The sequence below is a fragment of the Corvus kubaryi genome, unplaced genomic scaffold (genome assembly GCF_017639235.1).
Source record: "Corvus kubaryi isolate FWS band 111438036 unplaced genomic scaffold, C.kubaryi_AGA036_p1.0 37326, whole genome shotgun sequence".
NCBI classification, from domain to species: Eukaryota; Metazoa; Chordata; class Aves; order Passeriformes; family Corvidae; genus Corvus; species Corvus kubaryi.
The window spans coordinates 528,529-542,143 of record NW_024581105.1 but is presented as its reverse complement, the minus strand read 5'-3'; the positions used below and the strand labels follow the sequence as shown (position 1 = coordinate 542,143).

At 60.4% G+C, this 13,615-nt stretch overlaps 1 protein-coding gene and 1 long non-coding RNA gene across 6 annotated transcripts in view; one reads left to right on the top strand and one right to left on the bottom strand.

Annotated features, from left to right (window-relative positions):
• The first annotated feature begins 3,316 nt into the window (after positions 1-3,316).
• The window catches only part of LOC121665426, an 11,089-nt gene continuing 790 nt past the window's right edge, over positions 3,317-13,615 (top strand). Inside the window, exons 1-4 of one of the 3 annotated variants that reach the window (XR_006016353.1) lie at positions 3,317-3,485; positions 4,155-4,286; positions 6,974-7,043; positions 7,458-8,710. This is a non-coding gene — a long non-coding RNA (uncharacterized LOC121665426). Of the gene's footprint in view, positions 3,486-4,154; positions 4,292-6,973; positions 7,044-7,457; positions 8,711-13,615 lie in introns of all 3 variants that reach the window. The other 2 variants (XR_006016352.1, XR_006016354.1) reach the window with 2 other exon arrangements.
• Positions 3,598-10,528, bottom strand: LOC121665424 (steroid 21-hydroxylase-like). 3 transcript variants are annotated; one of them, XM_042029575.1, is made up of 10 exons: positions 10,309-10,528; positions 9,906-9,995; positions 9,190-9,341; positions 8,674-8,769; positions 8,290-8,397; positions 7,506-7,592; positions 6,969-7,154; positions 5,945-6,105; positions 4,818-4,921; positions 3,598-4,273 (listed from the first exon to the last, which is right to left on the bottom strand). In XM_042029575.1, the coding sequence occupies exons 1-10, from the start codon at positions 10,493-10,495 to the stop codon at positions 4,005-4,007; spliced, it is 1,440 nt and encodes a 479-aa protein (XP_041885509.1). In that variant the 5' UTR covers positions 10,496-10,528; the 3' UTR covers positions 3,598-4,004. The 3 variants fall into 3 exon arrangements, with proteins under 3 accessions (XP_041885509.1, XP_041885510.1, XP_041885511.1); XM_042029576.1 differs by lacking the exon at positions 8,674-8,769; XM_042029577.1 differs by lacking the exons at positions 9,190-9,341; positions 10,309-10,528 and having other exon boundaries at positions 7,506-7,626; positions 9,906-10,200.

Sequence of the window (13,615 nt, the reverse complement as noted above, 5' to 3'; positions counted from 1 at the left end):
AACCCTAACCCTAACCCCAAACGGTAACAGGAACCTCCAAACTCTAACCCTAAACCTGAACCTACCCTAAACCTACTCCTAACTCCTAACCCTAACCCTCAACCCTAACCCTAACCCCCAAACCCTAACAGCAATCTCCAAACCCCAACCCTAACCCTACCCATAACCCAAGCCCCAAGCCTAACCCTAACCCTAACCCTAACCCTAACCCCTAACCCTAACCCTAACCCAACCCTAAACGTAACACTAACCCTAACCCAAACCCAACACTAACCCTAACCCTAAACCTAAACCTGACCCCTAGCCCTAACCCAAACCCTATACCTGGCAGAAAGAGGAAGAGGGAGCAAGGTTTTGATATGCCGTGCTTAACTTGTCCTGCCTTTCGCATGGTCAGTGTCACTGGAGCTCCTGGTCTTGTGGTTTCCTCAACCCTAACCCTAGGCGTAACCCTAACCCTAACCCTAACCCTTACCCTAATCCCGAACCCTAACCCTAACCCTAACCCCTAACCCTAACCCTGGCAGAAAGAGGAAGAGGGAGCAAGGTTTTGATGTGCCGTGCTTAACTTGTCCTGCCTTTCGCATGGTCAGTGTCACTGGAGCTCCTGGTCTTGTGGTTTCCTCAACCCTAACCCTAGGTGTAACCCTATCACTAACCCTGACCCTAACCCTAACCCTTACCCTGACCCAAACCCAACACTAACCCTAACCCTAACCCTAAACCTGACCCCTAACCCTAACCCAAACCCTATCCCTGGCAGAAAGAGGAAGAGGGAGCAAGGGATCAAATATGCCGTGCTTAAGTTGGCCTGCCTTTTGCATGGTTAGAGTCCCTGGGTCTCCTGGATTTGTGGTTTTCTCAATCCTAAGCCTAGGCATAACCCTAACCCTAACCCTAACACTAAACCTAACCCTAACCCTTACCCTAACCCGAACCAAACACTAACCCTAACCCTAACCCGGGCAGAAAGAGGAAGAGGGAGCAAGGTTTTGATGTGCCGTGCTTAACTAGTCCTGCCTTTCGCATGGTCAGTGGCACTGAAGCTCCTGGTTTTGTGGTTTCCTCAACCCTAACCCTAGGCGTAACCCTAACCGTAACCCTAACCTTAACCCTAAACCTAACCGTAACCCTATCCCTGGAAGAAAGAGGAAGAGGGAGCAAGGTTTTGATATGCCGTGCTTAAATCGGCCTGCCTTTTGCATGGTTAGAGTCCCTGGGTCTCCTGGCTTTGTGGTTTTCTCAATCCTAAGCCTAGGCGTAACCCTAACACTAACCCTAACACTAACCCTAAACCTAACCCTAACCCTTACCCTAACCCAAACACAGCACTAAACCTAACCCTAACCCTGGCAGAAAGAGGAAGAGGGAGCAAGGTTTTGATATGCCGTGCTTAACTTGTCCTGCCTTTCGCATGGTCAGTGCAACTGGAGCTCCTGGTTTTGTGGTTTCCTCAACCCTAACCCTAGGCGTAACCCTAACCCTAACCCTAACCCAACCCTAACCCTAACCCTAACGCTGACCCCGAACCCTAACCCTAACCCCTAACCCTAACCCTGGCAGAAAGAGGAAGAGGGAGCAAGGTTTTGATGTGCCGTGCTTAACTTGTCCTGCCTTTCGCATGGTCAGTGTCACTGGAGCTCCTGGTCTTGTGGTTTCCTCAACCCTAACCCTAGGCGTAACCCTAACACTAACCCTAACCCTAACCCTTACCCTAACCCTAACCCTGACCTTAACCCTAACCCTAACCCTGACCTTAATCCTAACCCTAAACCTGGCCAAAATCTGGATTCCACCTCCAAAATTCAATACATCCAAGGATTACTCCCAGATGAAAACTGCCAGGACAGACAGGTCATGCCAGGGACAGTGACACCCTCGGTCAGTCATAGGAAATGCAACCTGTTGCTGCCTGTTTTGAGCTTCCCCTCCCCCCTCCCAAAGACATGTGCTCTGAGCTCCTTTGTTCCAAGCGCGGGCAAAGCCAAATGTAACTCAGACTCTTCAGCAGTGTCTGATTGGCCGCTCGCCCCGGGTCCGCCCCCAGTCCTCCCCCTTTCCCCTTCTCCGAATAAAAGATGGTCGAGGGGAGGCAAACGCCCTCTCTCAGCTCAGCTACCTTCCTGTAAACATCTCTGGTCGTCTGTCTCATTTGAAGGCTTCTAACTGCAGGGAATTGAGCGAGCAGGGAGCTATATTTCTCCCTCTTTGCTTCTGCTGATGGTGTTTTGCTCGGCAGCTGATTCAGGTACCGATTTTAGAGCTACTAAAGTGCTAGATCGCCCTTGCTACCTCTCAAGGCTGCTCGAGGCTTTCTAAGGCATTGAAATACAAGCGCTAGCCGGTATAAAGCTGAAAAGATACCTTCCACAGCAACCAATCCTGAGGGACACAAGAACAGTTCTGTGTGTCCTGTGTGTGTCCCTCGTGTCCTGGGCGCCCACGTCCTGTGTCCTATGTATCCCCCGTGCCCTGCGTGTCCCCATGCCTGTCTGTCCTTGTGTCCTGTGTCCCCACGCCCAGTTGGCACACAGGTGCATTAGCAACTGTAGCTTTATTCTCTAACCCGTACCTCCCCCTGACCTTGGTTTGTCAGCCCCTCCATTGCTTTGTACTGCCTTACCTGGCCTACCCTTCCATTTCCCTGCCTTATCTCGCCTTCCACTGCCTCCCATTGCCTTTCCTTGCCTGGACCCCTTGCCTGGCCTTGCTTTCTCTTGCCTGCCCTTCCTTTTCCTTGTGTTGCCTTTACCAACCCTCCCTTCCCTTGCCTTGCCTACCCTTCCGTTGCCTTGCCTTCCCCTCTGTTGATTTGCCTTGTCTAACCCTGCCTTGCCTAGTCTTTCGTAGCCTTCCCTTTCCTTGCCTTACCTACCCCACCCGTGCCTTGCCTTGTGTTGCTGGCCCCTTGTATTGCCTACCCATCCCTTGCCTTTCCTCATCGACCTTGCCTTGCTTTGCCTACCCCTCCCTTGCCGTTGTTCCTATTTGGACATATGACTCGGGGTGGGGCGGGCGGTCTCCTCCCCTCCCTGTCCCTCCTCGCTACTTTGTCCCTCGTGTTTTTGCGTCCGGGGGAGCGCTCCTCGCCTCCCGCTCCCTGGATATTGTGGTTCGGGGCGGGCACTCTCCTGTCCAGCCGTCACCAACGCCCCGCTCCTCGCGTCCCTCTCCCTCGGGGTGTTGCTCTGGGGAGGGTGCTCTGCTCCCCTCCCGCCCTCAACAGCTCTAAGCCAATCAGAACTATCGGTTGCCAGGCACACCAGTCCTTGGCCAATCAGAGTTCCCCGTGCTGTAAGTCACCTGTTGCCAGGCAGACCAGCAGAACCCCGCGCAGCCCACGGATGGGCATGCGCCGTGTCTCGCAGAGCTGCAACCCCAGCCCGGAGCCCAGCCCGGAGCCCAGGCCGGAGCCCAGCCCGGAGCCCAGCCTGTCCGGGGAGGTGGAGATCGCCCACACCGGGATCCCCTAATGCTGTCCCGAGGTTTGCGGCTGTGGCGGGTGCCGAGCATGGCCAGTCAGGGTGGGGGCGGGGCTGGGCTTCGGGGATTCCGGAGGTTTTGGGGGGGTCCCAGGAAGAGCCGGAACTTGCGGGATGGAGTCAAAAGTAACAATTTTATTGGGAGGAGGTAAATGGGGCCCTCTCACACTGCACTGACCCTGGCATCGCGGGGAGACCCAGGCATCTGGGTTGTTGAATGGGGGCACCCAGAGGTGAGACAGTGACGGGTAGGATCAGGTGTGGTTAGTAAGGGTCAAGTGGGTTGGGATGGAGTCATGCAGGGTTCAAGCAGGGTCAGATGGGGTTAGGTGCGGGTCATAGCCAAGGTGAGGCATAAGGCTGGCAGGGTGTCAGGCCGAGGTCAGGTGGGGTCAGTCAGGGGGTCAAGGTCAGCCATGTTTAGGCAGTATCACACAGGGTCAGATGAAGTCAGGTGTATTTCAGGGAGGGTCAGAAAGAGTCAGGTGAGTCACAGAGTGTTCAGGAAAAGTAATAAAGTGGTCAGGTGGAGTCAGGCCAGGGTGAGGGTGAGCCCGGGGGCTGGCAGGGCACCATGCGCAGGCGATAGGGGGGGCAGCGCAGCACCGTGCCCGGCGACCCTGTCAGCCCCGGCAGTCCCCCCGGACCTGGCTCCAGACGGAATTCCCGCAGGATCAGCCCCAGGAACACGAAGAGCTCGGCCCGCGCCAGCCCCTCCCCGGGGCACGATCGCGCCCCGCAGCCGAACGGCAGCAGCGACCGCGAGGGGGCGCCCGGGGCCAGGAACCGCTCTGGGGGCGACGGGTCAGGTTTGAGGGGGCTCCGCGGGGACGGGCCGGGGCCATGGGGGGGACCCAGGATTTTGGGGTGGAGGTTTCAGGTTGGAGCCCGGGGTTCAGAAGGGAGACACGGGGGCTTGGGGTGACCCAGGGGCTTGGAGGGACCCTGAGGTTCGGGGGTGACCCCAGGGTGTCAGAGGGGATTCGCATGTCTGGGGAAGGTTTAGACACCCGAGGAGGCTCTCAGGGGTTTGGGGTGAGGTGGAGGGGGGGGGAAATAGGAGGGGAGGAACAGAGGGACCCACCGGTTTTGAGGGGTACCCAGATATATGGGGGGCCAATGGGGACGGAAGGGAGAGCCACAGGTTCAGGGGAGGGGGTGTGGGTTTGAGGGGACTCAGGCATCTGGGGGGGGGGGGCACTCATGACACCAAGGTGTTCCCAGGATACCCAGGAGTCAGGCGAAACCCTGTGGTTGGGGGAACCCACAGTTTGATGCTTGAGGAGACCCCAGGAGTTCGAGGGGGACGCTCAGGGTGCAGGAGGACCCACATACCGGGCAGGAAGGCCTCGGGGTGCTGCCAGATGTCAGGGTCCTGTTGGGCTGCCAGCAGGTTGGGGACCAGGACAGTGCCGGCCACCACGGGGAGTCCCCCAAGACTGGAAGGGACAGGGAGCACTGAGATGGACTGGGGTCTGCTAGGGACTGCTGAGAGCTACAGGGGCCGTACTGGGATCTGGTAGGTGCTACTGGGAGTTACTGGGTGTCTGTTGGAGTCTACTGGGGCCGCACTGGGGCTCTCTGGGGTCTTTCTGGGATCTACTGGGTGCCTATTGGAGTTTACTGATGCCATGCTGGGATCTACTGGAGCCACACTGGGATCTACTAGAATTTATTGGGGGTCTACTGGCATACTGGGTGGGATCTGCTGTGAGCTACTGGGTGTTGATTGGTGTCTATTGGGGCCATACTGGTATCTACTGGGTGTCTACTGGGGCCATACTGGGTGTCTACTGGGGCTCACTGGGAACTGCTGGAGCCATAGTGAGCTTTTCTGGGGGCTCCTGGATGTCTATTGGGGTTTAGTGGGGCCACACTGGGACTTACTGGGGTATACTGAGAACTCCTGCTGGGATCCTCTGGGCTCTGCTGGGGCCTACTGGGGCTATCATGGGGTCTCCCAGGATCTACTGGGTGTCTATTAGGGTCTACCGGGGTCATTCCAGGACCTGTTGGGCCCTAGTGGGATGTACTAGGGTTATACTGGGGCCTACTGGGGGTCTAAAGGGGTCTACCTGAGCCATACTGGGACCTGATGAGTCTTACTGGGATTTACCAAGGTCTGTTGAGTCCTACTGCATCCTACAGGGACTTAGTGGGCCATACTGGTCTGTTGGGGTCTACTGGGGCCCTACTTCTTCTACTGGGCCCTGCCGGGAGTTACTGGCACCTACTGGTGTACTGGGGTCTTACTGGAGCCATACTGGGACCTGATGGATCTTAGTGGGACTCACTAGGGTCTAATGGGCTCTGCATTGTTCTCCTGGACCCTACTGATGATACCAAGCAGTCCCTACTGGTCTGTAGCGGTTCCTCTCAGTTCCCCCTCACCCAGACTGGTCCAAAGCGGCTCCTCCCAGCATCCCTCCCCCACACTGGCCTGTAGTGGTCAGTCCTGGTACCTGGTATGGCGCAGGGCACAGTGGGGCAGCGCCAGGGGCGCAGGGGGCCGCAGCCTCAGGGTCTCGCTGACAGTGGCCTGGAGGAGGGGCAGGCGCCCCATGTCCCCAGGCCCAGGGGGGCCCTGTGCCCCCGCCAGCTCCGCCCGCAGCCGCGCCTGCAGCTGCACAGGTGGAGCACAGGTGTGCTATGGCTGTCATGGGGTGTCAGGGGAGGGGGCATGTCCCAGGGGGCATACAGTGGCAACGGGATGACAGAGGGACTTCCCAGAACCCCAGACCCTCCCGAACTTACAAACCTGCCCCTGGGAGCCCAAACCATCCCCAAACCCGACCCTCTCCCTTGGGGACCCCCTTGAACCTCCGGATCCTTCCAAACCCCCAAACTTGCCCTGGGACCCAAACTCCCCCCCCCCCGCCCCCCCCCCCCCCAAAACCTGCTCCTCCCTCCTCCTTGGAGACACCCCTGAGCCCCCAGACCTGTCTCTTGGGACCCTCTACCCTCAGACCCTGAGCCACCTCTCCATGGAAACCCCAAACCAAGGAGCCATGTGAGGACACAGTCAGAGCTCTGATATGTCTGTGACACCCATGTGGCACCTCAGGACAGGGTGGTGGGACACTAGTGGCCACAGGGGATGCATAGGACATGGGTGGGGGATATGGGACCCCCTGGGGAACATAGGCAGGGACACGAGTCCCTTCCAGGAACGTGCATGGGGACTTGGACATGGCTGTGACATGCATGTGACATCTCAGGGTGGTGCAGGGGGATAGTGTCAGCCATGGGGAGGAGGACATGGGGAACCCCCAGGGACACACATGGAGCCTTGGGACCGTACAGGGGACACAGGGGGACACATGGCGCCACACACGTCATCTGGGGGCAGAGCATGGAAGCCCATGGAGAAGGGAGCATGGGGGACATAGAGAACACATATAGGACATGGCTGGGGACATGGGACCCCTGGTGACACACAGGACCCTCCAATGCTGCACGGAAGACATGGAGGGACATGCGTTTCACCTCAGGGCGGTGCAGCAAGAAGGCCACGGCCCAGCCCAGAGCAGCCGCTGTCGTCTCGGTGCCCCCAATGAACAGGTCGACCAGTGCCATGTGCAGCCGGGGAGGACTCAGGGGGCCCCCCCGTGCCCTGGGATCACGCCCCAGCAATGCTGCCAAAACTGTGTCTGGGGGAGGGGAGGGGCACTCCTGGCAAAGGGATGACACGTGTTGGAGGGTTCCCCTGATCCCCGGTTGCCCCCCAAACAACCCTTTTGTGTGGGAGTCCCTTCCAAACCCCTGAGTCCACCCAAAGCCCCGGTTCCTCCCCCAACCCTTACATCTCCCCAACCCCGCATCCCCCCCAGACCCGCGGGTCCTCCCATCTCCTTGGGTCCCCCCAAACCTCTGTTTCCTCCAAAATATATGGGTCCCCCCAAGCCCCTGGGTACTCCCCAAACTCCTGGGTCCTTCCAAACCCCTTGGTCTCCCCTGCCCCTCTCTTCCCACCAGACCACTCCTGACCCCTGGCTGCCCCCCCACCTCCCCGGGACTCTCCACCTGGTGCCGCCGGATCTGGGCCTCCACGAAGGTGTCACGATGCTGGACGAGCTGCAGCAGCTTCCGCAATCCCGGGTTGGGCAGGGCCTGGGCATAGGGACTCCTTAGGGACCCCCAACCCCTAAGAAACCCTTGACCTCAGAGAGACACCTCCTTCCCCAGAGATGCCACATAAGTCTCCTGAGCCCCAGAGAAACCCTATGGCTGCTCCCCTGGGCCACATAGATCCTACAGGTGCTCTCCTTGCCCGTGTAGACCACTCCAACATCCTATAGGCACCCTCAGCTCCATAGAGACACTTCACCCCATATAACCACCCCAGCCCTATAGAGCCCCCACAACTGCCCCTCCCACGCCCACAGACTTTCCCAACACCATACAGACCCTGTAACACTCCCCTTAGGCCCATATAGACACTATAACCCCTGTCCAGCCCCATAGAGACCCCATAATTCCCTTCCTAGGTTTATACAGCCCCTTCCCAGCCCCATAGAGACCACCCAAGCTCCATATGGACCCTGTAAGACCCCTGTCAGCCACCCATACCCTTCCCCAGTCCCGTACAGATCCTATAACCTCTCTCCCAACCCCATATAACCCCCCCAGCCCTATATCCCTCCCCTGGGCCCCACAGCCCCCCCCCCAAGACTCAGCACTTCCCAGGGCCCTATTGCCTCCACCAAGGGCCCATAGCCCCCCCTAAGCCCCCCACAGTTCCCTCATGGGCTCCATGCAGCAAAAAGGCCGCGGCCCCATATGCCACCCCTAGGCCCTGCAGGCTTACCCGCAGCGGGGGCAGCAGGTCAAGTGCCCGTACACTGCTGTGCCCCCAAACCTGCAGCAGCTCCCCAAGGCAGCGGGAGAAGGCCCGGAGCTCTCCCGGAGGGGGCACCTGGGGGAGAACACATCCATGTACTGTCCAGTACTCGAGTTCCCTCTAGATCCCCCCAGAACACCCCCAATGCCATTTCAGACACTTGGGTCCCCTCAAACTCCTCTGTGCCCCCAAACCCCTGCCACCCACCTGCAAATTGCTCAGTCCTCCCAAACAGCTGCATGTCCCTTCCACAAACTCCTGGGTCCCCCCCCAAACCCCCAGGGCCCCCGTAAAAACTGGGGTCCTCCCCCAAGCCCCTGTCTCCATCCTGGGGCCCCCCCAAGTCCCCACCAGGTCCCCGAAGAGGACGCGTGCAATGGTGCTGCAGGTATGGAAGGTGAACACCTCAAAGGGGTCCAGGGGGGCCTCCCCATGGGAACGCAGCTCCTGGGGGAAAGAGGAGGTTAGGGGGACCCCTGGGGGAAATAAAGTGGGGCTCTAAGGTGGCTTAGGGGGTGGCAGGGGACAAGTGGGGAGCTCTAAGGGAATTTTGGGGACTCACAGGGATAATGCCCTTTTGGGGCGCAGAAGGGGGGCTTGGGTGAGTCAGTTTTGGGGGACGGGGAGTGTGGTGTGGGTGCAGGGTTTGGGGGGAGCAGTTTGCAGCTGCAGGGGACATGGTTAAGGTGCATGGGTGGGGTTTTGGTGAAGGGAGTGGGGTTTAAGGTATCAGTTTTGGGGTGCATGGGGCAGGGTTTTGCAGGTCAGTGTTGTGTGGGGATCTGTTTTGGAATGCAAGGAAGATCTGTTTTGGAGATGTCAGGGTCAGGGGATCGCTTTGGGGAGAAGTTGGTTTCAGGGTCTCACCTCACACAACTCCCGGCCCTGCAGCCAAAGGAGGGGCCCAAGACGCCCCCCAGCCCGTGCCAGTGCCCCCCGCACTGCTCCCCGCTGCCGCCGCCAGCCAGGGCAGGGGCCTCCCAGTGCCAGGTCCCGACCTCTCTGTGACACCAGCGACCCTGGCATTGGGCAGACGGGGGTCAGGGACCCCCAGAAACTCCCCCAGCCCCTATAGGGACCCACCTCCATCGCACCAGGGGTGTTCTGCGGGGCTCCTCTATCTCATAAAGCCTCCTTCAACCCCACTACTACCTCTTCCACAGGACCCCCCCTATTCCCACCAGGGACCCTGGGGGTTGAAGGGGGTGTCTGGTGGGGCAGAGACCCTCAGAGACTGCCCTAGCCCCTATAGGCAACCCACCCCTCCAGAACTGTCCCCACCCCTTCCCAGCACCCATGTCCCCAACCCCATAGGGACCCCCTCCCCGTCCAAATCCCTTAACAACCCCTCCAATCTCATAGGGACCCCCTCAAACCCTATAGGGACTTGCCATCCCACAGCCCCTCCCCCCCTCCCAACCCCCATAGTGACTCCCTTCAAATCCCCCATAGGGCTTCCCTACACACACTCCATAGTGACGTCCAAACCCCACAGAGACACTCTCAGCTCCCGTAGCGACTCCCCGAACCCCTCCAATCTCCCCATCTCCCCATGGCCCACCCGGTCTCCCCTGCCCCCGTACCCAGATAACTGGTGGGACGCCCCAGCCAGTCCCCCCAGTGCCGGACCAGCGCCTCGCGGATGGTCCCCACCGAGCTCGGCACCAGCACGTCTGGAGAGAAGAGGAGGGGCAGGGAGAACCCCGTAACTCGGGAGGGGGGAGGGGGGGTCCCAAACCAAGCGGGGAGTCCTAGGGTGGAATTTTGGGGGGAGCATCGGGGGATTGGGGTCGCAGGGAAGGTTTGGGGGGCTGAGAAGAGGTCTGGAGTTGGGGGGGGTCCCCACGGCAGGGGGAAAGGGCAGGCAGGGTTGGGGATTCGGAGAGTTCGTAAGGACCGGGGAGAGGGAGATTTGGGGGGGGGGGGGAGCCGGGGGTCCCAGGGCAGGTTCGGGGAGGTCCGTTTTGGGGTGCCCCCCGGACTCACCGCGCCCCCCCAGGCGCAGGCGCAGCAGGGGCCCGTGCCGCCGCGCCAGGCGCCGCAGGTGCAGCGCCCCCTGCGGGTGCAGCAGGTGCAGCGCCCCCCAGCGCGGAGCGCGCCCCTCGCCCCGCCGCAGCAGCGCCGCCAGCGGCAGCAGCAGGAACAGCAGCAGGAGCAGAGCCACAGCCGCCATGGCCCGCGAGGGGCTGTCCGGAGAGCCCCTATATTGGGGAACGCCGAAACCGCGCCCCATGCAGCCCCACCCCTTCAGTCCTGCCCCTCGCAGGTGGTGCACACGCACACCACCCCCCCTCCGCCACTGTGGATGTGGTCTCTAAGCCCCGCCCCATAAAGGGGGCCCCTGAAAAGCCCGCCCCTTGAGGCCTGGCTCTTATTCAGGGGACTCAAAGTCCCGTCTGTCATTAAGCCCTGCCTCTCACCGGCCCCTCTGCCTTTACAAAGAAGAGCCCTGCCCTCCGCCCCTGCAGGCAGCCCCATCCTCTATAAAATGGATCCGTAGGCCCTGCCCCTACAATCCCTGCCTCCTGATGCATTGATTCCTCCCATAAAGCAAACTCCTAAGCCCTAACCTCCCAAAATGACCCCACCACTATAAAAGCGGCCCCTCAAGCACCACCTTAGAAAGGGGACATTTTAAGCCTCCCCCTCTCCACCTCGAGGCCTGGTCTGCAGTTACGGGGTTCACCCCCAAACTCTTCCCATCAACTTCCCAGGTCCGCCCACTCATTCCTCCCCCTTGGGGACCCCCTGAGCCCCCTGTGGGTGCCCCCCAACTGAAATTTCCCCAGAACCACCCACCCTGGGGGTGCCTCACCCCTCAAATCCTCCCCCCCAGGTGTTCCCCCATCCCAATTCCCCCAGCCCTCGTGGGGGTGCTCCCACCCCCCATTAAGTCCCCCCACCCAGAGCCTCCTCCATGGGTGCACGCCTCCAATCTCCCCCACTCCGGCAGCAGCATTTGAGGATCATTTATTGGGGTGCAGCAGCTCTGGGGGAGGTCCCCAATAGAGTGTGAGTCCTAGAGGGGTCCCCGTGGGAGGTGCCATTCCAGTGAGTGGGTCCTGGGATGATTATAGGTGGGGACCCACAATAATCTGAGGGGTGCTGAAGTCAGGAAGGGGATGGGACCCCCCGCCCTGGGATGTGTCGCTGGAGGAGTTGTTGGGGACTCCAGGGGTGGGCTCCCATGGTGGGGGTCCTCGGGAGGGGTATTGTGGAAGGGGGTCCCAGGTGGGGGGTCCGTGGGGGGGGTGTCTTAACGTATTGGGGATCCCTCAGAGTCCCCAATAAGATTAGGGCTGTGAAGGCGTCAGGAGGTGGAGCCAGGGTGGTGGCCCCTGTGGGAAGGTGCCAGGGGTTGGGTCACGGTGTGAGGATCCCGGGGGTGCTGATCCAGAGCCCCTGCAGGTGTTGGGGAACAAGATGACACAGTGGGCAGTGAGCACAGGTATGTGTCCTCCATCACCTGCACTCTGACACCCCTCAGCACCCCCTGACCCCTTCACAGCATCTCCCAGGGGCAGCAACCCCCAAAACACACTCTCGAGGCACAGGGTCCGTTCAAATCCAACCACAGGCAACTCAAACACCCTGTGCCCCTAAAAGTGGGGAGTGGGCCCCAATATCCACTGACCCTTCCCCCATACCCTGACAGACCTCCCCCTGGGGGAAGGGACCAACCCACCCCCCCCCCCCCAGCACTCCCTCTAAGCCCCCCATCCATGAAGGCCATAGACTCCCCCCTCAGGTCCCATAAGACCCCCTCCACAAACCTCTCAGCCCTCACGGCCCCCCTCCCTTAGCCCCAACAACGTCCCCTTAGCACCCACAGAGATCCTTCTAGACCTCCCTAATCCCCCAGAGACACCCCCAGAACCCGCAGGATCTGCAGAGCCCCTCTGGGACATTCCAACTGCTCCCCAGTACTCACAGCTCCCCTCCAAGTGCCCACAGAACCCTCCCAGGCCCCCTCCCTCAACTCCCATAGGAGGATCCCCCTTGGACCACCCTTGGGCCCCCAGCCCTCACCTCCTGCAGCACCAGCAGGGCCGTGCCAGTGGTAAGGGGCCCTCCGGGTGAAGAGCAGGCAGAGTTCCTGCACCTGGGACAGGGGAAGGGATAGGGGAACAGGGGGACATGGGGATGTTGGGGGATATAGGAGGACATGGGGGATGTGGTGACATAGTGGGACATGGTAAGCCATGGGAGGCCATGGGGACATGGGGGGGATATGGGGGACATGGAGACATCAGGGGTCATGGAGGGCACAGGAGTGGGGATGACATGGAGCAGGGCTGTGGAAGACTTCAGGATATGGGGAGACATGGGGACATCCTGGTCTGGGGCCATCACCCTGGGGATACCTTGTGGACATGCTAGAGACATGGGAACACCCTGGTTGTCACCCTGAGGACACTTTGGGGACACCCCAGGGACAGGGACACACTGGACGGGGACACCCTCGAGGATGGGGATGTGGGGACACCGTGATGGGGACATCTTGCACCTTGGGGACACTCCAGGTAGGGGGACAAGGGGGTAGTGACACTCTGGGGACATCTTAGGGATATCCTGGGCATGGAGATATGGAGGGCATCCCCCTGGGGACACCCTCTGTGGGGACAGGGGACACAATGACACCGTGGGGGCATGGAGAGAACCCTCTAGGGACACCCTAATGGGACAGGGCGACAGTGCCGCCACAGCAGAAGGGGTACAGGGGACATCCAGTCTGGGAGGCCCCCAGAGGATGGGTGGACACAAGGACATCAGGAGGCACACAAGGACACTGAGGGAGGACAAGGCCACCACGTGGTGGGGGGAGGGCAAGGACATGGTGGTGCTGGAACAGTGTGGAGGGGGGGCCCTTTATGTAGGGGTGGTCCCAGGGCGTCCCAGGGAGTGTTTAGGAGGTCCCAGGGTGGATTTGTGTGGTCCCAAGGGCTTCTCAGCAGGTGTTTGTGTGTCTCAGGGTGGATTTGGGGGATCCGGGGGGGTGAGGGACCCCAGGGGGTCCTGGGGGGGGGGGGCGCTTGGGGGGGCCCCTGGAGGGGATTTGGGGGCATCTAATGGGGGTTGGAGGGGTCCCAGGGATGTTCCCAGGCACTCTGGGGTGTACTAGGGTGGATGTAGGGAGTCTGGAGGGGGCTGGAGGGTTCCAGAGGCTGTTTGTGGGGATTCTGAGGGTGGAGTTTGATTTTCCAGGGTGGTCTGGGGAGGAGGGAGGGGAAGGCAGTCTGGAGGGATCTGGAGGGTCTCAGGAGGTGTTTGGGGGAATTCGGGGGGGGGGGGG

Bases quoted from the DNA above. Each gene is read 5' to 3' on its own strand.
- LOC121665424 (XM_042029575.1), bottom strand. From the start codon at position 10,495: ATGGCGGCTGTGGCTCTGCTCCTGCTGCTGTTCCTGCTGCTGCCGCTG. The intron at 8,770-9,189 runs GTGAGACCCTGA...TCTTTCCCCCAG, and splicing joins AGGGCCGGGAGTTGTGTGAG to GAGCTGCGTTCCCATGGGGA. The intron at 6,106-6,968 runs GTGAAACGCATG...CCACCTGTGCAG, and splicing joins TCTTGCTGCACCGCCCTGAG to CTGCAGGCGCGGCTGCGGGC.